This window comes from Sebastes fasciatus, chromosome 8 (assembly GCF_043250625.1).
Source record: "Sebastes fasciatus isolate fSebFas1 chromosome 8, fSebFas1.pri, whole genome shotgun sequence".
Lineage (NCBI taxonomy): Eukaryota > Metazoa > Chordata > Actinopteri > Perciformes > Sebastidae > Sebastes > Sebastes fasciatus.
The window spans coordinates 8,844,802-8,871,599 of NC_133802.1; the positions used below are offsets into that span (position 1 = coordinate 8,844,802).

The window sequence follows — 26,798 nt, forward strand, 5'->3', positions numbered from 1 at the left end:
TTATGGCATTTCGGTTTGGCCCTGATAAAACATGACAGTATAATGTAACATGTTTTACAGATCATCTGAGTGACCTGACGTTCTGTCCTCTGAAGCTCCTGTTAGATGACGTGTTCCTGGACCCACCAGACTCTCCTCACAGTATGAGAAACCATCAGGGGAAATTATTGTTATTGTAAGTTTTTCAACTACATAAGACACTTACTTTGTAAAATCATCAATCCCACCTTCAGTTATGTTGACATGGTACAGGATAAAGTCTATTCCAGCAAGTTACTGCCTCATTACGGTAAATGCCACTGGTCTGATGTAACTAATGTGTAGACAGGCACTAACGCTGCTTCAGACAGAGGGTGAATAGAGGTGTTGCAGTAATGTACAGTGTGAGAAAACTGATGTTTTATGAAAATTAACGCATGTAAACATTTTCTAGTAGATCCCTGATATAAAAGTATGACCCTGAAAATGAGCAAAATATGTCATCCTTTAAATTCAGACACCAAAATTAAAGATGAAATCATCATCATACAAATCTAGGCTATCCAGGATCTGAACTTTTCTTTCTTGGATCATGTGTCAAACAGACCTGATAGGACAAGAGGTTACTCTACTTTGGTTTCTGAATTTAACCAATCCAATTTCATCTACTTGATTGTTTTAACTTGAATTGAATTTTTAGATCTAAAGGTGACAATAGATAAAGTCTAAACAACTAAATAACTTGTTTTTGTTGTTTTTCTAATACGGCGGGGTTCCCATTAACCCGTTTCGTCAAGCATAAATAAAGCTATGAAGCTCACTAATTCACATGTTCACCAAGTCCTCTAATTAAACAACAAAATGCGTTGTTTGTCCATGCCCTCCAGAATGATACATAGAGGTGTTTTTTAATCTGACGCCTTCCAAATTGTTACAAATTATTGTTAAAAAATATGTTTCATGGCGTGACACTGCTGTGGTTAAGGTTTGGTTTTGGCACAAAAGGACTATCGAGAAAGATAAGGGGTTATGGAAACATTGTGGTTTGGGTTCCAATTACTATTTCCCTAAGAGAGGTTGAGGTGAGGGAATGATCGTATCTTATATCTTGTTTGTTTAATCTGTACAAAACTGTGGTTTTATGAGATGTTATAGCGTGATCATGCAGTGACTCCTCCGAGTCTCCGCTGGTTGCCTGGCTGACATGTTTATTTGAATTAGTTTGAGTTTGATTCAAAATTTTTACAGCCTGAAACAGACAGCTTTATAAACTTATTTGTCAAGAGGTAGATGAGATACTAGGCTACTCACAATTTTGCCTAAATACGAAACTAAAACTAATAATCTCAGCTAAGCGGGTAACAGGGGAAAGCCTGACTCTGTCCAATGTTAAAACATCTAGCACCTCTAAATTTGACTTTGGAGTCAACAACTGTCATTGAACTCTCGGCAACAAAGTGTGCGCTGTTCTCCAAAATGTCAAATTATTCCTTTGAGGTCATTAGGTTTCTAAAAACCCACAAGCGTGCATGATGTCACATCTGTTGGATTTTTCTCACATTAAAAGCAGTCTACAGGCTGATAGAGGAAACCCAGAAAGGTCTCATTTTTTTAGGTTAGGTTACAACCTGTTCACACACGGACAATAAAAAAAAGATTTTTATGTGTAAAAACGTACATACAGTCCCTTTAATTGAGAACTATTCTAATGCTTTCAAAAGATCTGAATGTCTTCTTCAATCTGTAATCTCTCTTTATTCTCCTCCACTCTCACTTTAATCTCCACACCCACTCCACCTCCTCCCTCCTCCCTCCATCCTCCCACCAGACTGCTGAACTGTAAGTACAGGGCACAGCAGAGGCCGAACATTCTTGTTTCCTGAGCCAATGCTCAGCTGGAGAGCACTCAAACACACACACACACACACCATCCATCTCTCTCTCTCTCTCTCTCTCTCTCTCTCTCGCTCTCACACACACACACACACACACACACCCTTCACAACCACCGTGTTGAGTGAGAGCAGGGTATGACAGAGAGAAACTCAGCTCCCCATATTCACTACATTACATTACATTTCATCACTATAGTCTGTCTGAACAGGAACATCTAGATAACAAGAAAGAGGACAGAGGGTGCAGCGATATGTGGAGACCTATACCTCTGTCTCTCTCTCTCTCTCTCTCTCTCTCTCTCTCTCTCTCTCTCACACACACACACACACACACACACACACTGGATAAAAAAACAAGAAGATGGGAGAGATATAGGTGCACTGCATGGGCCAGTCACATCAGACCTTTAAAATCTCGAAGGCGCGGTCATGACGTCACCCATGTAAAAAAAATAAAAAGGAGGAAAAAGAGGCACAGAGCAGAGAGAGAGAGAGAGAGAGAGAGAGAGAGAGAGAGAGTCACACCCCCCAGCACGTCTTTTGTTTTACCCGTTTACCAATTAAGGCTGTCCCGGTGGAGGACAGAGAGAGAGAGAGACCGAGGAGACGCACAGAGGTAGAAAAGAGCGAAAGAGCGGAGGGACTATCTCTTTTTTCTTTACGCCACCAGCACACAACCAATAATACACCCATTTCCCCCCACTGGACTGGACTGGACTGGGGAGGTTCGGGTCCTCGGTGCAGCAGCACACACACACACACACTAACACACCCTCTCTGTGACCAGCGGGACCAGCAGGAGGCTGCTGCTGAGAGCACTGACTGACTGACTGACTGAGAGGACCGGACCGGAGAGACACCACCGGACACACACACAGTAACATCACTGGAAGAAGATCACCATATACATGTAAGTTTTTTGTCCCGCTGTGGACTTGTTGTTGTTGGTGAGAGTGATGCTGTCACTGTGGTAGATTGTGTCTCTCAGAGGACTAAAAGCTTGTGGGTGTCTTCAAGTTGTCTGTCTCATGTATGATGATGTTGGACACACTGCTAACTTCTCTAACGAAGCTTTTACGCATGGTTTACCGTGTCGGTTTATGGCTCTGATACTGTCACACACACACAAATATATATATATATACTATATAATATATATATATATATATATGTATGTATGTATATATAATGAGAGTTTTGACCCAGGGGTGGTCAGTGAGCATGATGTAAACCTGGATGTAAAGCGCTTTGGAGCTCATCCATCCATCTCACTTCATTCCTACACATGAAGTTTGTTTATGGGATATTACGCACGAGCCTCTGCGCGCTCCTCTGCGCGCACTGCAGCAGCAGCAGCAGCAGCAGAGGACTGGAGCATCTCTGCTGCGGTGTTATTACAATTAGGGGCTCCGCACCAAATAAGGTAAAACACTGGAGCTGTTTGACTGGGGGGGGGGGATAAGTAGTGGCCGCTTGCGCCCCCCGCTGGCCGGCCATGTGGTCCATGTTCAACAGGTTGGAACATATACAGTGATGTCACTGCTAAGGAGGAGAAGGAGAGGTCAGATGCAGGGGTCAGCAACCTTTACTATCAAAAGAGACATTTTTGACAACAAAAAGAAAAATAAATTTAAAAAAAATATCTGTCTGGAGCCGCAAAACATATTTGAGCCTTATAATGAGGTAACACAGCCTATTGGGTGTATTAATGCAGTGAGGACCCCGTTGCAAATGAGAGGCAGGACATTGAAGAAACTTCTCGATTTGCCTGGAAGCTCCTGCTGGTTTTTCAGCAAATGCAGTGTGCTTGTTTTGGAAATATCTTTCAATTACTTTTTTTGTTGTTGTTAAATCTGTCCACGCACTATTACATTCTCTATTTTCCTCCGAGACTTTTATTTTTTGGGGGATTTGGAAAATATTAGCTACCCTATTGAGCTGTTGAAGTTTGGCAAAACTAGAGGAAAGGCGCCAGGCCGTATAGACTTTAAACTATAAACTTTAGAGTATAAATATTTTTTTTTTTACTCTGTGTGTAGGCTACATATTTTTTTTACAATTGTACAATGTAAGAATCACTTGATGAGGCAATGATAAATGAAAATTCAAATTTAAAAAAATAACCGTTATAATTTTTTTGACAAAGCCACAGGGAGCAACTAGAGAGGGGCTAAAGAGCCACATACCAGCTCCAGGGGTCGCGGGTTGCTGACCCCTGGTTTAGACCCTCCCATCCTCCCATTTATAATATCTTTTCACTCGTTGTAGGCCTACTATAGGACATATTTCTGATGAATCAAACGAGAGGCTAAATGTGTAAATGTTTGTTTTTCCTTTCAGCGAGCAGAGCATATGTGGCGCAGTGCTATACATTATTTAACACATTTATATTAAGATAGCTTGTCGGAATGTCAAAAGAAGCAATGACGTAAATATATAGATATGTGTATCTCTGTCTCTCTAAATATACACATATAGCCTATATACACACACAAACAGGTAGCCTACAGTTTATGGTCTAAAGGGGCAAAGGGAACCTGATGGAGTGGTCCAGGTCTTGTAGTGAACATTAAGCGTGAGGGCATTCTTGGTCCATGCTAAACATTTTTGATTGATAGGTTATCAGAGGTCTTCAATCTTCCAAAAATGTAATGAAACTTCAAGTGGAAGTATAGTGATGAAATCTGCCTCCGCATTCCTCATAATCTGGCCTCTAATGTTTCTCCTCTCTTTTCATCTTCTTTAGTGACGACTGGAACGTGCAGCTTTTATATTCTCAAAGTTCTTTCCAACCTTCTCTGGCATGGTCTCATACTGTTTGGTCATAACATTCTTGTTCACCCTTCGTCTAAAACACAGATGAGAAAAATGTGGGGTTTTCAGATTGTAGGCTTTGGATGTTACTGACTCTGTAGGCTCGGCCAAAAGATTTTGATGACTCATTGCGGCTTCTTGGCTTCACAACACCTTTATAATAGAGAGGCGATGAGAAAAGGAAGAAGGCGCTGGCATAGAAAGTGTGAGATGTAAAAGTGTGAGATGTAAACACGTAGACCAAGCCTGTCCTTATTTGACACTTCTTGGCCTACTTTCACCTTACAAGTGCCACCAAAAGACACACACACACACACACACACACACACACACACACACACACACACACACACAGGGCATTAAGGGGAATGGCATAACTTTACTGTAATCTGTGCATCTGACTCGCTCTATCTCTCTCTCCACGCCACACTGTGTGTGTGTCATGTGGTTAGTGGTGTGACGTGCAGCGTGCAGCGCTCATCTAACTTCCTTTGCTAAGTTCTGCTCTGCTCAGTTTGCGGCTGATCGGGTGTGGTGAGTGATGATGAGAAGCTGTCGGCATTGCAGGCTGGTACTGTACTAATAGAGGAGCGGCTGCTAAGCCCACATTCATCTCAACAATGTCTATTTTAATATTTATTCACCACATGCTCTCAGCATCCTTAATTATTCATTCATCTTTAAAATAAGCTCTTTATCTTTCAGACTGTCATTATTTTCTCATTACTTAATTCTTACCTGACGGAAATATTGAAGGAACACTATAGTGTCCTTAACTACTCCACCCTTTGGGTTTCTTATAGGTCTGTCTATCCAGGAAATTAAGCTTATACTGCTTTTGCACTCATAGTAAGCTAAAGGCCTAACATGTAACCTAATTGTGAAATAACAGTGCAGGATTTCAGTCTGTTATTCAGCTCACCTGTGGATTTTGCTGCCAAAAGCATTAATAACACTAATACTAATAGTGGCATGACTTATGATTTTTTTTTTTAAACTTTCTTATTTTGCAGGACCGCAGCAAAGCAGGGGCCCTATAAACCTCAAAGTCTGTCCCCCTGACTTACTGAGTGAGTAAAGTTATACTTTCCGCGTCTGCGAGGGTCTGCGTGGCGTAAATTTCGTCATTAGAGGGTGTACGCGTAGGTTCTGTCAGGACATCCATGTATACTGGCAATTTCTTGAGACTGCGCAGACTTGTCCGGAATTGTTCATGCGGCCATTACGCTACAAATGGTACTGTAGCAATCTACTGCGCATGTGTGGAACGCATCCACCGATACGGACAGCTGCGGACACCACAGACGGGTAGTTGGTCTGTTTATACCGTCCACTTGGAGGACTTTTTCCACACATGTGCAGCAGATAGTTACGCTACCTTTTGCTGTGGAATGGCTGCGAGGACAGGTAGAGGTACGCATACACCCTCTAATGATGAAAATGACGTCATGTGGACGCTAGCATCCCTCGCATACTCGCGGACGCACAAAGTATAACTTTTGCTTTCAAAATGAACAGTATTTCCGATGGTAACGTTTTGCCATTTTATGTTATTTACCTGCCTTTAATTGAAGCAGGCTTCTATTAGAGACACCACTCTGCTTGATAAGTATATGTGGTCATTTTTAGTATGAAGCTTCCTTCTTTTCTGATCTGCTCCCATTTGCACTGTTAACGTTTTGTTACAGCATCGTGCTGGTATACTGTAATACAAACTCCATACTTCCTGTATCCGTTTCAAATTAAAAGCCCTTTAGATTATGTTTTATCATTGAAAAATGTATTTAAAGTATCAAAAATAAACGTAATTTATTATCTATAATGACTCCTTTCAGAGAGCTATATTATATGGTATTATTGGATATCATTACTGGATGTTGTAAGTGTAAAGAAGAGTAAACGAAACGGTTATACTCAAGTAAAGTACCACAAAATTGTACTTCAATATAGTACTTAAGGAAATACGCTTCGTTACTTTCCTCCAACAACTTTTATTTCTCTGTGTATATATATATATAGGTATTACTACAATTATTATGTATATGAGGATTACTATTATTGGCAGTTTGACATGCAACAAACAAAGGTCCCCAGCTGTAATCGAACTGGGGACGTTTGATGTTATATGTGCCTTAACCACCAGCCCACTCAGACAACCCTACTGTGAAATGAAATGACCTTATCGGTCAGTGTGAAGCTCCTCTAAACTGAACCAAATATGAACATCTACACATCAGCCGTTATTTGACAAAAACACATGAAAATGTGCCAATGATGATTCGCAAATAAAACGCTAAATAATGATTTAATTAGTCCAGGGAAAGTTGCAAAGTTGTCCAGGATGAGTCCAGATTACAGATAAAGGTGAGAAGACTGAGGGAGAGACAAATAACAAAAAGTGAATACATTTAGAAAAACAAAAGGTGCCAAGAAGACATGAGAAGAGCGAGGAGAGAAGAGGTAGCAGAGGAGTCAATTCAAAGATCAAAACTGGAAAATGTAGTACCATAAATATTCACTAGAGGGAGCCAGATGACAAGAGAGAGAGAGAGATCGGTTTGCTCTTCACCTCCTGAGACATTTTAATGTGTCTTGGTCAGCTCTCTCTGTCCCCGCCCCGTGTTTTGTCTCTTGTTTATTTGGCAAATTCCATTGAAACAATAGGCCGCTCCACAGTGAATATCTCACCAGTTTTCTCAGCTCTCACTTACTTCCAGGCAGCACTTTATTGTGCTTTAACCCATGGATGATCTCTCAAAACATTTCTGTTTCAATGTACCCATTGACATGCAGCTTTTTGCTGTCTGTGTTTTGGTGCCTCGCTTCTCCTTTTCAATAAACTGTGCTGTGCTCTTAATCTGCCCTGCTTCTCTGCCATACACTGTCGTCATAACTTTTCTATTTTAATTAAGCATGTAAACTGTTGTGTGTGTATATGTAATGAATAGAAATTACGCACCTACAGGGACCAGAGCTGAATTGCTTGAAACTATTTAAATCTATTGTTCTATTGTCTTAAATGTAGAAGCATGCTGGTGCCGGATTGTGTGTGTGTGTGTGTGTGTGTGTGTGTGTGTGTGTGTGTGTGTGTGTGTGTGTGTGTATGTGTGTGTGTATGATATTTTTTTTTTATTTGGGGTGTTATTAAGGCTGGAGGCTCCAGGGTTGTTATGGGGGTGAGGGGAATTCTTAAGATTCTCTCTTGACCAGACACATGCAAACACTCGCACACACAAAGGCAAAGCATTCCTGATGGCTCCTGGCCACACTGTGGCTCCTGGCACTGAGCTCCTTGTTTAGTCAAAAACGCTGCAGTCACGTCTCTCCCTCTGTCAGAACAGCCACTGTTGTTGTGTAACTCCCAGAAGAGTTGAGAATTGCACATTTAATAAAAAACAATAAATAAATGTAATGAGTAAGTCATGTTAAAGGGGCGCTCCAACGAAGTTGGGCGACATGATCAAAATGAAAGCAGCGAAGTCAAGATATCCTGACTTTTAGCCCCTAGAATGAGCCAAGCTTAAAAAAATGCTGGATCCTACAATACTCCCATAATGCAGCTCCATGCCATCCAGTTTATAACACAGGTTTTCTGTCAAATTTTTTAAATCTCAAGACTGCGATTGGTTCCATGTCGTTGTCTGAAGGCCAAAATGAATGCAAAGCAGATTTTAGAGGCAATGAAAATGTTTCAACTTGAGCGAAAAAAATTTGTGTTTATCCCGGGTCTTTATGAATCTGCTGTATTAAACATATACAGAGACGGGAAGAAAAGGGAGAGAGACTGAAGGGAAAGAACAGAAAGAACTGGAGCTCCTGATGAGTTCTGAGATCAGACGGTGTAAAATTGGCCCCTTTAATTATTTTACTACCATATGTTTCCCAGGGGCTTTCTGTTGTATGAAAACAGAACAGAAATGACAGTGGGACAATGTGCGAGACATCTGGGTTCTAATATATGCCATCTCATCCCCTCTTTATCGCCTCTCTAAACAATCAAAATATCTGTAATGCCCTGAGGAAAACCTTTTAACACAAATGATAAAACTAGCCGCAAAGAGCTTTTAATGAAAATGAAAGAAAATGAACCTGTCCACCATTACCCTTGTTACATTCTGAGAAATGCCTGCTGCTATAAAACACTCAACCTGTCATTAGTACGTCATGTAGTGCATAGCTTGGTGTGTGATCTCATCTGGCTGTTTGGTCATGTAAAGCGAAGACAAACAGAGGAGGTGGGTTAAAGCCGGTGTCTAGACACTCCCCATCTGGCTGATCCGCACCACTGTAACCTCTTCAAAGATAAGGCTGCGCACACTGTTACGTCACACAAACACACAGATGAAGGCAGGCATTTAGGCTACATATACTGAAAATATATGCACAAAGAAGCACGCTGTCCATTCTCGCAGACACGAGCAACAGCACAGAAAAGGAAAGTTGAACAAAGCTGCTTGCAGACACAAACAAACATAATTCTTTGACCATATTGGGGAGTCTGGATATTTCAAATATACTATATTTCTCTGCCCCCTGGGACGCATTAGATGAGCTCATATACCCACAGGGACCCTGAACATGGCTCCTTAATGTCTGTCACCAGCATTACTGTGATAAATTATGGGATGAAAGAGGAAGAGGGATAGGACTGTCCCCAAACAATCAGGGATACATCAGAGCTGAGAATGAGGGAGAGTCTCGTGTTTTTCGAAAGTAATGTTGATCGTCTTTTCAATGCAGCTTTCTATGGAAGAGGATTAGTGCCACATGTGAAAAATGTATTCGAGTTCTGACATTAATGTCAGAATACAGACTTTAAACAGAGACGGCTCAGAAAGGAGACGGCGCACTGAAAGTCACTTTTCTGTATCTGTGTCACATGGGTTTCGCCACTGCCTCACCTCTTTAGGAGACTAGCGGCACAACGCTACTGCGCATGTTCCATGTGCCCAAGATCCGGGTACTTTTCCAGACGGAAGTCGAGCCATTTAGGCTTCATGCGCCACTGAGCAACTTTCATAGGGACGAACGGCGCCCTGCCTCCAACGCGGTATCAAGTTCTCTTTATACATCCATGCCCAGACCGGACAATGCCGTGTTAGTGCCCTGTCAATCACAAAGTAGCCACGCCCTAAAGCATCCCCTGCTTTATGGTCTATTTGACTCTAAATGGGACCATAATTTACTAAATGAACATCATGCTGTATTGAATGAGACTTGAAACTAGCGATTGAGACCATGAACTCGTGTTTACAATGTTTACTGAGGTAATAAATCAAGTGAGAAGTAGGGTCATTTTCAATACAATCAGACTTCTTTTTGCAACCAGAGAGTCGCCGCCCCCTGATGGCTGTTATAAAGAATGCAGGTTTAAGGCACTTCTGCATTGGCTTCACTTTTCAGACCTCGGAGTTGCCCTATGCCCTCCGTCATCTTTTATTTCATTCTTTTACAGAACATCTTTGCTTAAAGTATAAACTCAAAATGTTTTCATGTGGCCTCAATCCTCTTCCTATAGCTTCCTTATCTAGTAGACAAATACAGAAAATCTTAAAACACACTTTAACTAGCCTATTGTCAGTCATGAGTAAGTAGGCTAAAATCCATTTATATCTCTATACCTGGGCATATTTTTATTCCAAATGGCTGCAAAGTTGGACTTCATGAGACCAAAATACAGTTTTACTGTTATGTTTTTATTGGAAAATGTGTTTGTATTTTTCCCCTCTGTCGTCTTACATTAATGACTGCCACTTTTTTTAAGATTTAGGTCGAATGTTGAGTCTGTTTTTTTCCTAAATTGGGAATGCTCGACATGAAAAAAGTGTCATCATTTCCTTGGAGGAACGGCCTCCTTGTGCGCGCACATCACGTGTGCCCTCAGTTTCATACAAACGCTGTATCCAGTTCTCTTAACCCTTGTGTGGTGTTCATGTTTTTGTTTCTCAGCCAATGTCCGCCGGTCTGTTGGACCCACACCATTATTGGGTTTTTAAATCAATACAGCCATAACAATCTATGTAAAAATACTTAACAGATGTTTACTTTATCCCAATTACAAGCAATATAGACAGCATATGGCAGCTGGGATATAGTGCGAGAAAATATAGACTAGTTCCCGCAAGACAGAGGGTAAAATGTGCGGGAATGTGGGAGCAGACAGGTGTCGGTGCTTGAAATGTAACAACCTCATGCGGGAACAGCAGGAACAGAAAGACAAAACTCACACACATAGAAACAAACACACAAACACACACGCGCACACACACACACACACACACACACTTACAGCAGGCCCAGGTCAGAGGATGACAGAGTGTAGGTACTGTAAACAGCACCTACAATTTCCACACATTTATCTCACTCGGGAGTCCAGAGGACACGGACATCACATATGTAATATAATTGTGTAGGGGGGTGTACAGTGTGCAGTCATTGAAAAATGTGTTCTTTTATATGTTCTTCATAGAAAATGAGCCAAGGCCAATGAGTCTGAGGTTGAAAAAATAATGAATCACATCATTTTTCTTTTAGTAAACATTGAAAACGGGTCCCACAGACCCCGAACACCACACAAGGGTTAATACATCCATGCCCAGACCGGACAATACCATGTTAGTGACCTGTCAATCACAAGGTAGCCACGCCCTAAATCATCCCCTGCTTTATGGTCTATTTGACTCTAAATGGGACCCTAATTTACTAAATGAACATCATGCTGTATTGAATGAGACTTGAAACAAGTGATTGAGACCATAAACTCATGTTTACTGAGGTAATAAATCAAGTGAGAAGTAGGCTCATTTTCTCATAGACTTCTATACAATCAGACTTCTTTTTGCAACCAGAGGAATCGCCCCCTGATGGCTATTAGAAAGAATACAGGTTTAAGGCACTTCAGCATTGTTTGCTTCACTTTTCAGACCTTGGAGTTGCCCTCTGCCCTCCGTCATCTTTTATTTCATTCTTTTACCGAACATCTTTGCTTAAAGTATAAACTCAAAATGTTTGCATGTGGCCTCAATCCTCTTCCTAGCTTCCTTAATATCTGGTAGACAAATACAGAAAATCTTAAAACACACTTTAACTAGCTTATTGTCAGTCATGAGCAAGTAGGCTCAAATCCATTTATATCTCTATACCTGGCAGTTATTTCTATTTCAAATGACTGCAAAGTTGGACTTAAATCAGACCAAAATACAACTTTACTGTTGTTTTTTTATTGGAAAATGTGTTTGTACTTGTAATGTGAGTCCGTTTCTTCCTAAATTGGGAATGCTGGACATGAGAAAGTGTCATCATTTCCTTGGAGCTGCCTCCTTGTGCGCGCACGTCACGTGTGCCCTCGGTTTCATACAAAATGACTCCCTTTTCTGCTTTCCGCCTACTTTTCTTTGCAAAAATATCTATCTCCAGGCTATAAGTCACTCTCCCCTGTTCTTTCTTTCTTTTTCTTTTCTCTCAGACGCAGACGAGCGAGAGAAAGTGAGAGAGAGAGAGAGAGAGAGAGAGAGAAAGAGGGAGCGGCCAGGCAAAAGTTGAGCAGACTCCACCCAGAGGAAAAACAGCCAGCGAACCAAGAGACAGCCGAGGCCATAAAAATGAGTGGTTCACACCCCCGGCTCCACCAGAGCGCCGCGCCCGCTCCCAACGCTCTCTCCCCGGACAAGGACGCAGAAATGCCCGCCACGGAGAAGGACCTGGCCGAGGATGCGCCGTGGAAGAAGATCCAGCAGAACACCTTTACGCGATGGTGCAACGAGCACCTGAAATGCGTCAACAAGAGGCTCGGCAACTTGCAGACGGACCTCGGCGACGGGCTGCGGCTCATCGGGCTCCTGGAGGTCCTGTCCCAGAAGAAGATGTTCAGAAAGTACAACCAGAGGCCCACCTTCCGCCAGATGCAGCTGGAGAACGTGTCGGTGGCTCTGGAGTTCCTGGACAAGGAGAACATCAAGCTGGTGTCCATAGGTGAGTCACAGAATGAGTGTAATGAATGAGTGCCAGTAGCAGTAGATGTGCGTTTGGGTTTGGTTGGGTCCTCAAACGCATCTCCACATTCATCCAGGTGGCCTCTGCTCTGTTAGTGCAGATGCTGTGTGTTTGGTTTTCTTGATGAATTCGAATATCGAATGGTGCTAAGCTGCAGCTAACTTCGAATGCAAAGTCAAATATAGATGATGATAATGGAAAGAACGGTGTGCATGCATGTATGTATGTATGCATGCCTGTAGGGTCGAATAAAGTTGTTGCTGCCCAGTATAAAAAAAAAAAAAAGTGTCAGCTTGTAAAAAAGAGTGGTGAAAACACACTTTTTAAAGTGTTAAATAAGTTCTGGAGGAGAGTTGCCGGTGTTGCTTAACATTACAGAGTATGTTTTCAGGCGTTTCCCTGCAGTGTCCAGGGGAGCACTAGTGCTTTTGTCTCTGGGGCTGTCCAGATTTGAGGTGGCTTGTTTTGAGGAGGAGGAGGGAGGTCTGACTGTGCAGAGAGAGGGGGCCCCAGCCAGGCTTTCTGGGTTCCCCTGCTGCCTGAGCTGAGCTGAGCTGAGCTGGGCTGGGCCGGTCCGAGCCAAACCTTGTGGGCCCAGGATGTTATTCGGGCCTAGTAGGATAGGAGAGCTGATCCTGCACACACACACACACACACAGAGAGAGAGAGCGAGAGAGAGAGAGACACACACACACACAGGGCTATTGTCTGTGCCCATGTCGTGCAGTGGGCTGTGGCTGGGTCTCCACAGCATTAGACCAGGACTTGGCTCACGCTTGGTGCGGTTTCATGGGCTTTGCCTAACATGCAGCTCCTTATACCTGCTCACAACACTGGTGATTTTGCAGTTACTTTAAGTGAATTAAAGTATTTTTTTTACATACAAAACTAGGAGAATACAGCCTTCATCTCTCCCCATACAGAATACCTCACTGTCAGTTCAATTCATATTGAGATTGCATAGGAGAGACTATCAGATGTTTCACCCTCTCCACACCTGAAGTAAAGACAGACAACAAGTCTTCTCTCTCTGAGAAAACACCTTTATCAACAGATCGTCTGTGGTTGGAAGGAAAGAAAGGAAGAGGTTTGTGGTGTGAATCAGACATGAGTAAATGTCTGGCTCACTACACGGTTTCCACCACACGCATGTTGGTACTTTCTGCTGCAGCCAACAGGTGTTGTGATGGCACTGTTTGAACCAACCTCATGTCAAATACAATAGTGGCCCTAAAACTTTATCTGAGCAGACAGGGAAGAGGTGGAGCTGCTGTCGACAGATCACATGAGTGGAGATTGTGTTTATTAAAGTAAATACTATTCAGGGCGCAGTACCAGGCACAGATGAGCCATCCTACTCAGCTGCTCTGTCTGTCCGTCTGTTCCTCCAGCTGACTCACCCTCAGCCTAGCTGCTCCTCCTGAGTCATTGAATCGGACGAGGAGCCCGCTCTCCTGTTTTACTTCCTCCTTTTCATTGCAGAAAATGGGCACACCCAGCCAGCAACCCTTACCACAAATTGCCAAATGCCATCGCTGCTCAGCATTGATGCACATTCAGGGTCCCTCCCTCTGTCTTCGGCCTTTCTGCTTTCTTTCACCAGTTCTCTTTTAGACTTTCCTGCCCTTTTTTTGATCTCGATGTCCACACCTCTTTCATTTCTCTTTTCACTTATCTTTTGCTTGCTTGCTAAAAATGGACTCGTACTGATACGCAACAGTACCCGCTAGTGTAACACTGTCATCAAGAGTTACTTAAGACGAGCCAGTCCTTCTCTCCACCCAAAAATCAACCAAGGCCACAGTGGTGGAGCGTGGAACTGGACTAGGGGTGCAATCATATATGAATAATGGATTAGTCATTTATACTCTAAAATGTCTGGAAAGAGTAAAAAAGTAGCCAGTCAAAAATTCCCAGAGCCTGAGGTGACATCTTCAACGGTCCAAAACCCCAAAGTTATTCAGTTTGCATGATAAAGAACGGATTTGAGAAGCTGGAACCAGCAAATCTTTGGTGTTTGTGCTCAATAAATAACTTATAAAGCAAAAGTTAAACATTTTGGGAAACATGCTTATTCCCTTTCTTGCTGAGAGTTTGATGAGAAAATCAATAGTCTACCGCTCTCATGTATGTAGGGTTACTATGAAGCTGGAGCCAGCAGCTGATTAGCTTAGCATAAAGACAAGAAGAAGGGGGAATCATCCAGCCTGGATCTGACCCAAAGGTTAAAAAGAAATCACTCTAAAGCTCACTAATTACCATGTTCCATGTTACCATTTGTTTAATCCATATAAAACCCCCAAGTGTAAAAAACAACAAGTTGTGGTTTCTCGAGCAGTAATATGCCAGGCTCAGTGACTTCCTGGAAAGGTACTGCCCCCCCGCCCAAGAAATAGACCCCTTACCGTTGGCTAACTCTTTTTTTTAACTGATTAATTGAACATCAAAATAGTAGGCAATTAATTTTCTCTTGATTAACCAGTCAATTAACAAACTAATTGTTTCAGCCCAACTGGACTACAAAGTTACTGTAACAGGATTGCCACATAACCCTACACTTGCCCAACTCATGTTTATCAGTATCTGTGGTCTGCTCATAGATTGTATATAAGAAATGGTCGAAGTCACCGTGACGTCACCCATTAGTTTGTGTAGTATGGTTTTGAAGCCTTGGGTTCCGTATTTTGGCCGTCGACATCTTGTTTTTTTGGAACCACGAGAGGGTGGAGCTAAGTACAACTGAACACTGGATAAGACGAGGGAGAGAGAGAGAGAGAGCAGCGGTGGTAGAGTCAGCTAGAGACTGACTGAAGAGAGATATTTTCTGATTGTTTGTAGTATCATTTTCTCATAGACCTCTATACAATCTTCTTTTTGCAACCAGAGTCGTCGCCCCCTGCTGGCTATTAGTAAGATTGCAACTATAAGGCACTTCAGCATTGGCTTCACTTTTCAGACCCGGAGGTTGCTGCTCAACGAGCTTTAAAATTGAAGTAGGCGAGATTGGAGCAAATATGATTAAAACGGTCGCTATACCGTGACAGTAGTGCAGGAAACAGGTAACCTGAAAAAAAATCATGTGCCTCTTTGTCCTCCGGTGCTTTTAACGGCATCTGCAAGATTTCACAGACCGGAGGAAAACAAGCAGTAAGAGCTGATCTGGGATCTGCCGTCCGGCTGCCATCTATGAGAGCCGGCTGTCAATTACTCGCAAACTCCGATCAAACGGTCAAACTAAGCCTCGCTGATCAAATATGAATCAATATTCTGTTACATTAATGCCATTAGCATCATTGAGATGAGGGTTAATACTTGAAATGGATCCACAGATCTTTTAGCAGGCTGTGAGACGTTATAGAGTCTCAACAGTTAACAAATTCAGCTGTACCCTGCAGTATACACTCCTAGCATTCACTGTTATGAGGTCTCAACTCAATCAGTAATCTCTCTCTGCAGTTTTAACAAAACCCCACATGATCTGGCACCGGCAGCAGACTCATGATTGCTGATAAATCCAGGGGAGAACTTGCATTTAGTCGGCCAGGAAGAGTGACAGGGCCACCATCATGTACTGTAGTTGGCAGTGGAGTGAATGAGGGGAGAGACACCGATGGTAGCACTGGTCAAGCTGAGGCTCTCCATTATGTTCATAACGTCACTCTCCGTGTGATTTGCATGTAGTTTGTTGTAATTATAGTTGTGCATGTGTAGAGACAGCTAAATGTGCATATTCTACTGTGCTCATTACACTGACGTTTGGACAAGATAATGATTAATAATGATAATGATATGTTCATTCTTTGACAGCTTCTTGTCAGCAGCAGCCCGTCCTCGCTTTAAAAAAAAACAAAAAACACTTTATCTGTACTTGACTGAGCCTCTGTGGTGTTTTGTCGAAACAGTAGGACGGCAGCGATTGTGCCCAACTCTTCCCGTCATACTGTACATCCACACACAGGCAGGATGTGAAATACACAGAGCTGTGGTGTAACTGTGCACCCTGTCTTTTGCCTGGGAGCAGAGACATGCAGGTTGAGACAGACCCCTGTGTGGCAACAACCAGGCTGTCTCCTCCTGTTACGTCGTTTAAATCATAATCAAGTGTGTTCTAAGATTACTGATGAAAGAATGAGATATACATGCTTATAGCAGAAGAGAGGAGATAATATAATCTTCTCTTACAATTGAAAAATTGAATTCCTAAGCAAGCAAACACATCCTTGAAGTACCAATTTCAGTAAACTGTGAGTAGGCTTTTGGGCGGTATCTGTTTTTTCATACCTTCATTCCTTCCTGACATTTCACCGAGGTATGATATATGACAATATTTGACTCAGAGGAGCAGCTTGTCACTAAAATGAGAATAAGCTGATCCACCTAAGAGCCTGAGCCGATGTTGTGACTAACTTCGAGGCTAACCCCCTTCAATTTAATCAAGCAAGGCACGGTAAATGTGTAGCATTAATTCACCAACAAATAACCTAGACTGTACACACACTGGACCGCTGCGTTCACAGCTATAACATCGTACTCCCTCTGTCTCATCTCTGACGTTATCGACACATCAGTGGGCTGAACGGAGAGGATGTGCCGGTGGTGGAGGTGGCAGACTGGCAGTTGAATTCAATCTTGTGCATAAACTGCTTATGTAGTTTGAAGAAAACGAAACCCAAAACACCAGTCGCCATAGAAAGCGGAGCGGGTTTGTATTTATGACGGCATTGAAAAAATCCAATCCTCAAGCCAAATGGGCCTTTCACAAGGAACGCGGTTTGCGCTGCGCTCACCGCTGGGTTGCGCGCTCCGCTCTGCTCGCGGCTACGACTCTATTTAGTTCTATTTAGCTTTATAGCAGCAGCGGAGGTAGCCGGTAGCCTGCTGCCACCGGTTTAAAATACGGAACGCCAAAACTGCTGGGTGGCGACCACGAAAGCAACTACTCTCTGTCTGAAAGTGCCTTAAACATCAGCGTCTAAGGCAAATCCCAACTCCATACACACTTCACTGCTTTGCTTGTTCAGCACAATCTATGTCATGATGAAGGAATGAAATACCGGACATCACATTGACACAGAAACCTTGTAAATTAAAGATAGGGTCGACGATGTTGGAAAGCTAGCATAATTTGAAAGTAGCATCGCTCCAGGAGCTCCATCTAAAGTTTTCTCTTCCATTCTCCAGTAAATGTGCGGCGGCGACGTGCTTTGAGTTCAGGCTGGTGCAAGCCAAGGGTAGAGTACAAGCAGGGAGGCATCTGATTGGTTCTTTCCAGGCGGACCACGAGGCAGTGATTGGTAGATGTTTTTACAGGATTACAGCAGCTACAGATGAAAGCATTTTCCAGTCCTTTTTCAGAGCTCATCAGTAATGGATCGCTGTCGGGGTGTAAAGACCATTTCAACCAATATAACAAAGAGTGTATACTGGATAACATCGTCAACCCTGCCTTTAAATATTGCTGTACAGCAATCCAGGTTATTATAATGTTTTATATATACAGTATATCAAAATATCAGTGGAGGCTGAGGCAGAGGAGGTTGCTCCTCTATATTTTTGAGAGGCAAGAAGGAGATCAAAATTAAAAAAGAGCAATTGGTTGAAATTTCTTAAACGCATTAACACAACTTTTAAAATTTTTAATTAACCTCTAAAAAAAAATTTGTCAGGCCCGGCCGCTATTTGATCTTTCGAATGTTGAAGCGGGCTCAGCGTAGCGTTTTAAAGCTAGAGTTAAGATACTGGCTTCATATGAAACTATCCAATCTATCGGTACCAACCATGTCATACTTGCTTGACGTGAAGGAGGCTAAATAATGCTCCAAAAATTGTCATGGCCTTTTTCAAAGGGGTCCCTTGACCTCTGACCTCCAGATATGTGAATGAAAATGGGTTCTATGGGTACCCACGAGTCTCCCCTTTACAGACATGCCCACTTTATGATAATCACATGCAGTTTGGGGCAAGTCATAGTCAAGTCAGCACACTGACACACTGACAGCTGTTGGGCTTGATTTTGCCATGTAGTGATTTGAGTATATTACTAAGACATACATTTGCATAAATCAGCATATTTTCCCACTCACACCATGTTAATAAGAGTATTAAATACTTGACGAATCTCCCTTAAAGGTTTGAACAGATTTGATTAAAATTTGCCATTAATCGCGATTAACTATGAACAATCATGACTGTAACTGTAACTGACCCATTGGGGAATCAAAATAGTCCGTACACTGAGAGCCTGCTTGTGTTCGGGATGTCGTACAAGATCAAATGTAATCTCACGTTTTCAGAAACGAGATAAAAGCGAGAGAGTGACCACGGGGGCGACGGGCAGAGAGGAATGTTGTGCCCCGAGAGTGAGATAACGGAGAGTTTGTAGCCACTCCGTTAGGTCAAAATGGATCACTTCCTGCCAGCTCATTATCATTAGCATAACTTCCTGTCTGCACAGGCGATAGGGGGACTGGTCAAGTGGATACTGAGGATTAGCAGAGTGCGCATTCCCATTCAGTACAGTGGTATTCAGGCTATTGCATTACATCAGAGTTGGAAACAAGCCCCAACACCCCATGCCTCATGTTCAGACTGAACAAGCAGAAATAAAGCAACATATTCTGTAACTTTTTCTCACAAAGATCTGCAGTGGTTAAGTGAGATATTTCAATAAATTGGCCCCTTGCATATAAACAGCAATGACACCATATCCTGTAATGTGATAACGTTCTGATGATGAGGTTTGTGCTTCACTGTCATTATATTACAAGATTTTACCTACAAACAGACCCAGGCCGGGAGCCTGTGCCAGAAACACGTCTGTTGGGGATCTACTTTTCCAGACCTGAATCATTTTTTGCCGTGCCACGAACTATCAATTACTCAGAAACCCAAACTCTGCTCTTGTGGTTGATCGTAACTCTCTCAGATGTTTCCAGGAAACAAACAGTTGATCAAAGCCGCCTGGTATTTACTAACCCCCCACCCTCATTCATCATTTTATGGGATGCTCATGTCCTCCTCTCACCTCTTAGCCTCTGTCTTAGCCTGTCCTATATACTTGCCGCTCCTGTTTTTTCCTCATTTTTCTTTCTTTGACTATCCCTTCAACATTTTTTGCCGATCTCCCGACTCAAAATGAACATATCTCAGCCCATCCTCAGCGGGTGCTGTTGTCAGTGCGGCCTTTAAAAATGTCCCACACAGCACTTTTCCCTGCCTTTTTTTTTCTTCTCCTCTTTTCTTCCTCGGCACTCCACCCCCTTTCCCTTCCCCTCCCCTGTGCTGTCCTCCCTCCGTCTGTAACCAGAGCCCAGGGAATGGGAGGGCTGCCAGGATCCAGTTTGCTTCTGCCCTTTTAAGGCTAAAAAACCAGGAGGAACTTTTTCCAGCGGAGGGAGTTGAAGAGATGGAGCGGGGAGGGAGGGAGGGAGGGAGGGAGGTTGACTGGAAGGAGTAGAAAGGAAGAGGAGGAAGTGTAGTAGTTCCAGTGTGGCTTGTTGCATGGAGTTAGAAAGGAGGGAGGAAGGAAAGAACAGAGAGAGAGCTCCAGGTCAATGATTCTGCAGCTTTTTGGATGTTCGAGGCTGAATTCATGTCACAGTTGAACAGCAAATGTTTTTGCTTCTTCTTCTTGGGTTATACTTAGGTTTCATGTCTTATAGTACTTATAGTAACATAATAATGTACCATACTCTGTGTGATAAGTGTGGAATGTGTGACATTTCCTCAGTGTTCTGTCTGACCGGGGTTTGGTCACTCCAGCCACTCCCTCTTTTCCAGCTATGACTTGTTTTGTGTGTCCGTGTGTGTGTGTGCATGAGTATAATATATATTATATTGACATATTGAATGGTTATGGGTGGTTGGGTCGGCTCCATCAAAATAAATTCCATCACAATTGCTAGTTAGCTCTCCACAGTTTAATCCAACACTTAATGGAATGTAATTTATCTCAACTACTAAAATTAAAATGTACCAACTTCAAGAAATGAGTAATTATTATGGTTGCTTTTTTAAAATATCAATCATCAATATGTATTTTACTTTAGGTAACATTTCAGGATACAGTTTGCACATTTTTATTAGAATAAATAATATAGCCTGACTGAGTTTTAAAAATCCAATAATGATGTACCAGCCAATAGTATTTTGAATGCAGTAGAATTCATAACATGAACACTTAACACTAAATCTACTCTGATGGACAAACTAATGTTTCTAAGTGACATACAGTATTAGCATTTCTGCACCGCAATTTCTTGTTACTTACTGGTAGACATCTACACGGACACAGTGTCTGCGATAATCAAATCTATCTGTCTAGTTCCTGAATACATACATAAAGTAAAGGCCCAGTGAAGCGTGGGCATGTATTGGTGGATAGATCTGTCTCCTGACAGTCCTGCGATTATTGTTTTTCTATTGTTATACATCATACATGAATTTAAAAAAAAGGATACTATGAGCACTGGACAGGGAAGGGAGAGACCTCAGGTCTATCTAGACCAGAGGCCTGTACTACGAAGCAAGATTTGGCGTTAGCGAGGTTAACTTCAGGGTTTTCCATCCTACGAAGGTGGTTCACTTCTTCCCGGGTAGATCTACATGGTAACTTATGCTCCAGAGCAGGTTATGTTCCAGATAAGAGATCAACTCGTATAAAAGCACCGCCTACTGACCAATCAGAGCTGAGTGCGCGGATCATACGGTAATATTATACACATATGAAGAAATTTAAGTCATAATCCAGGCTAAATGCAACACAGTTTAAACTAACAAATGCACTGTGGGTGTTTACCACTTTGAATTATATTTTTACATTTAATTTTTTTTACTTGGTCTTGAGTCCGTTTCACACCGCCGGAGACGGGGACGCAGCTGAAAGAAGGTTGAAATAGTCATACACGCCGCGCCCTTATTAATGGGCATAATGACGTGTAATCCATAACACATCTAAAAGCTATTTATATCTAGACGACTATATCTGACTTTTGAGTGTTCCGTTTAATGACTAAGTCTGTTAATTTACGCATTCACACATCAGGAGTGTTGCCAGCTGTTCTTCCTGCGTTTGGCAGCTTCAGCTGTGTTACTTTTAGCCTGGATTAAGTGTTTAACTTCTTCGTATTTGTCTAATATAGTTTGCTCTTCCTTTGTAAAATGTGCCGCTCTGCCTGTCTGTCTGCAAATCAGTAGACTTGTCCATGTCTGTGATTGGTCAGATGCTGCAAACATGTGAACGCGCTCATAACCAGACTGAGAAACCCTGGGTTGATTCACCGAGTTGATAACCAGCGTCGTAGGACCGTTTAGCGAGATCTCGTTTGTTGGGGTTAGTGAAGCCAGATAACGAGAAGATACCCCGGGTATGTTGAACTCGCTCCGTAGTCCAGGCCTCTGCGGTGCTGTTTTGTCCTTCACCTTTACAACATCTCAGGATTAATTTGAACCAGATGTTGCGGTGCAACCTGAATATTGTGCAGAACCTTTTCCTCCTGCTGTCGCTCTTCTTCTCTGCGCTCACCCCCTCCCTTCCCTCTCCCTCCTCGAGATGCTGGGATCGGGTCAGGCTGCGGGTCAGGGGTTGCGATGATGTCATAGTGATGCCACCGTGGGGGGTGGCGATGGGGGAGGGGGGGAGGGGGCTGCAGCAACGAGCCAAATAGATGAGTCATGGGAGTTTTTGGGGCATGATGGAGCATCAACCACAAACACGCACACTCTTCCATACGGTAGCCTCTGTTGACTCTGCCTCTATCTCTCTCACACACACACTCACTCAACACAGGGGGGGGTGGGGTATGGTATGAGTCAGCAGAGGGGGGGAGTCTGATCTGCGGCAGTCTGTGTCCGTATATGGGCTCCATCAGGCTTGGTGCGCTGTGGTCTGCCGGGGAATGCTGGCAGATTCCTTGCATGTTTAGTGGCTTTGTGTGTGTGAGAGGCATGGATAAAAAAGCAACACACATACACACACACACGCATTATGAGAAAGTGTGAGTGAATTTATGTCCTAACGATACCCGTGAGGACGACAGGCTTGCCCTGTAACTGACGCCTCCTGCGTAACAGTGCTCATCACTTGCTTTAGTTACAGAATGTTGCAGGCTATATGGGCGGAGGCAGGGCATTGCTTCGGCCATGAAAATTAAAGTTTTTTCCACTATTTTTTACTTTTTGTAGACAAATTATTATTCAGAAAAATCAACATTTAAAATGATCATTAGTTGAACACGCTCTGTGGCCTTTTCTGCTTTCGTTCTGGTGATGTTCCTGCTTTAGTGTGTTTGTGCTGTGGTGTCTGACAGGCCGCTATGTGACACACCCCTCCTTCAGCTGATCTACATACCTGCTGCAAGTGCCAACCTGTGGTACACACCTTCCAATTCTATAAAGCCCCTTGAGGCAAATTAGTGATATGGGACTCTATAAATAAAACTGACTCGACTTGACTTTTTATCTGTCTTTAGGCAACACTTCTATCTTTTGTTCTCTCTCTTTCTGTCTCTCCTTTACAATCACTCTTTCCTGTCGCCTCTTCTTCTTCTTCTTCTTTCCTATCATTCCTGAGCGGATTGAGTTGGCACTCGGTTGCTAGAACGATCCGGCTCACTCAAAGTTCCCATGGTGAGGGGTGTATTTTTTTCCACCGGGGTAGCAGCTGACATGTCATGTATCGCAGGGCTGGCAGCTCACGAGCAACATCTCTCTGTCGGAACACGAAATTCAAAATTCAGGCGAACAGGTTGTCTGAGCTGCAGTCCTGCATGTAGGCAACGAAATCCTCTAATTTAAAGTCATCCGATGTAAAGCATGCATGTGTCTTTCTCTCTGTGTGTCTCTTTATATTCATGTCTCAACAGCCTTCGTTTTCCTGACCGGCTTGCTGTTCTCATCTTCATCATGCATGAAATTCCAACCCCCCACCCTCCTTTTTGGTTTAGACCCCCATTCATCTCGACCCTGTCCTCAAACTCTTTCAGGCCCTCCTCCTGCAGGCCTGAAGTATTCAGCCTTTTCAGTAGCCCCAGCCCCCAACCGCAGCCCCAGCACTCTTACTTCTGCAAAATCAAATCATTCAGGACCTTATTGTTGTTGAAGTTGAGCTGCTATCAACAATTATTCCAGTCTAGACAACAACAAACAAAAACAAAAATGAAGTTGACAGCGGTGTGAGCAGCTCCTGTCCACAGATGTTTGTTCTCCTCTCTGGTTTCATGCTCTCTGGAGCCCCTATCAGAGTGCTGAAATCACAGAGAACCTGCCTGGACACAGCTGCTCTCAGTAGTACACATGTCCTTATTAACAGACCTAAAACTTTAACCTCTCGGAAAGCCCAAGGCAGGCCCCAGCCTACACCCCCGATAGCCATCAGCACCACACATTGCATTTGCTCCACCCTTTCCTCAAGGATGGACCTGAGCAATCAAGCCTCCCTATCTACTGCTTCTTGTGCAACATGTGTGTGCACGATGTAGTAGAGTTTATGTTGGGTGCTGTGTGTGTGTGTGTGTGTGTTTCTCTTCCTCATGCCCGGGCTAGCTTCTGGTTGCATCACTTTCTCCTTCGCTTGCAGCGGAGCGGAGTGTGTGTGCTCTGTCTGAACACAGACAAATACCTCGAATGTTAGAAGAACGACCAAACCTGTTACAAGATGTGCTGGTTGTGTCATTCTGTCACAATCATGGAGGAGTTTAAATCTGTAATGAATCATCCAAAAACCTTTTCACGCACAACACAGTATCAAAGGCTGCTCCTGAACTGATGTTTTAGCTGAATCAGTATTCAGATGAATGTCATTTAAAGCTTTATTATCAGGGCTGTGATGCGGCCTGAAGCCTCATTAAAATCTGTACAAAAGGACATACAGTGCCATGTGGGAAGTGAACCTAAACTCACTCTCTCTTTCTCTCTCCAGACATGGTCCATGATTTCTAGGCATGCATTCCACTCCTCCTCGAAGCCGTGGACATACATTAGATAGCAGATAACAGAGGCGTTCCTGAGGGAAATTTGGAATTTGAAGCACAGATCGTTACAGATCCTCACTTCTGAAACACTGAGGTTTTAAGGATCGATAAGAATCGTCAAGTTGTCGTTGCCTTAGAATGAGCCCTTTATATCTCCATAGGGAGTGGATCCTCTCTTCACGGAGCTGACCGCCATGTTTCTACAGTAGCCCAGAACGGACAAACCAACCACTGTGTTAACTTTTCCTGCTTGGGCCGGAGTCAATGACGTTACTCGCTCCGGAGTTGACACCCGTCACTCCACTCAGCCGCCGGGAAACAAGACACAGGAAACCACAATTATTTCTGCACAAACTGCAACTTCCACTGAACATTCACTGATATTCTCAGAGCTAATCTAACTGTCTTCTGCTCTGCTAGCTCACTACACTTGGCACACGGGAGAGGTTTCCATCTGCAACCTCACTGCTAGATGTCGCTAAATCCTAGAGCAAAGATCAAACTCTATAGTCAACTGTTTCTCGTGCAAGTTTCTTCTATTTTGAAGAAGGGCTGCATCTTAAAATCATCTGTGGAAATGTTCAAATAACCTTCAGCCGTCGATGCGTCAGCCTCCTTTCTTTTAATTGTACTGAAACACTTCTAAATAACTGCTGTGATTTGGATGCCAGCTTTTCAAGTTTGTATCACTGTTTTAAGCATGATGGTAACATGACATCAAATCTGCCCCCTCTCCCCTCTCTCTTCTTCTGGACTCCAGACTCTAAAGCCATCGTGGATGGGAACCTGAAGCTGATCCTGGGTCTGATATGGACCTTGATTCTGCACTACTCCATCTCCATGCCCATGTGGGATGAGGACGAGGAGGGAGATGACGGCAAGCAGCAGAAGACGCCCAAGCAGAGGCTGCTGGGATGGATCCAGAACAAGCTGCCCGAGCTTCCCATCACCAACTTCCACAGAGACTGGCAGACCGGCCGGGCCCTGGGTGCCCTGGTCGACAGCTGTGCTCCAGGTGAGGGAAAGTGTGTGTGTGTGTTTGTGATTGTGAGGTGAAGGACTAGAGCGTGTGTCTGAAAAGAACACCAGCCGAGTACGAAGTGCTAGAAACCTTTATGGCCCTGTTCAGACCTGGTATTAACATGCGTCCTCAGTGATTGGATCGCAAGTGGACAGCTCTAAGTACAGGTGTGTGAGATCGGATCTGTCAGACCACATTCAGAGGTGGTCTGGGCCGCATATGGCCACATTCTTTCAGCAGTGTGTACGCGAATGTGTCCTGGGCTACAGTAAGTACCGCCTACTCTACTGACATCACGCTGGGATCCACAGGATCTCACTGCGCTCCTCAGGTGAATGGACAGTTGCTCGCGTGCCTCGCTGCATGGAAACGGCTTCTGTGCTCTACTGTATCCTGTCGGTACAACTGTTTTTTATTAAAATATATTGTATCTATAAGCTACATATCTACAGACTATCAGACTATGCACGCAAAGTGCATTTTTATCATATTGTCAGAGATGTGTCTGTGTTTTTGTTCCGCTGCTCTGCACGGAGCTGACGCCCGCCCGCCTCTCTTAATAAGATGTACCCGCATTCGCAAATATGTGATATTACTGCTGACATTCATTTAATATTACATCTAGGGATGTCACGAGAACCGATGCGGTACCAAGTCGATGCCAAAATCCTAAAAACGTGACGGTACGCTTTTTCTGCAGTACCGAAGGTACCATACGATGCCTGTAATGGTTAATAAACTTGTGACAACACCGGTGTTACCGATTACACCGGACGTTTTACAAGAAAGATGACGGTCAATATGTGCAGAGTGCTGACTCTGATCTTTACTGTCGGGTGACGGTGTGTCTGGCCTCTTTGGTAGCGCTTTTGCTGCGGGGCATCGCTGCTGGGATCTACCTGGCGCCGCTGCTCCGTGCACACCGACTGTGATGGCTCCATCCACCTCGCGGCGATTACCTCATTAACGTTATGGTTCCCTTAAAGCATTGGGATTAAACGTGAAATATTGCCAAATAGGTGCGTTTGCTTTTTTCTTCGACAACAAATCCTCCGCCTCCTGCTCCTACTACTCTGAGCTGACGGACCAGATGCATTCACGGTCAGTATGTAGCGTCCGTTGTCTGAC

At 43.5% G+C, this 26,798-nt stretch overlaps 1 protein-coding gene across 4 annotated transcripts in view; it reads left to right on the forward strand.

The window, feature by feature from the left end:
• Positions 1-2,354: 2,354 nt before the first annotated feature.
• Positions 2,355-26,798, forward strand: part of flna (filamin A, alpha (actin binding protein 280)) — a 56,849-nt gene continuing 32,405 nt past the window's right edge. For all 4 annotated transcript variants that reach the window (XM_074643143.1, XM_074643146.1, XM_074643145.1 and 1 more), the window contains exons 1-3: positions 2,355-2,784; positions 12,154-12,659; positions 25,410-25,664. In XM_074643143.1, coding sequence (XP_074499244.1) covers positions 12,290-12,659; positions 25,410-25,664 — 625 coding nt within the window. In that variant the 5' untranslated portion in view covers positions 2,355-2,784; positions 12,154-12,289. The remainder of the gene's footprint in view (positions 2,785-12,153; positions 12,660-25,409; positions 25,665-26,798) is intronic.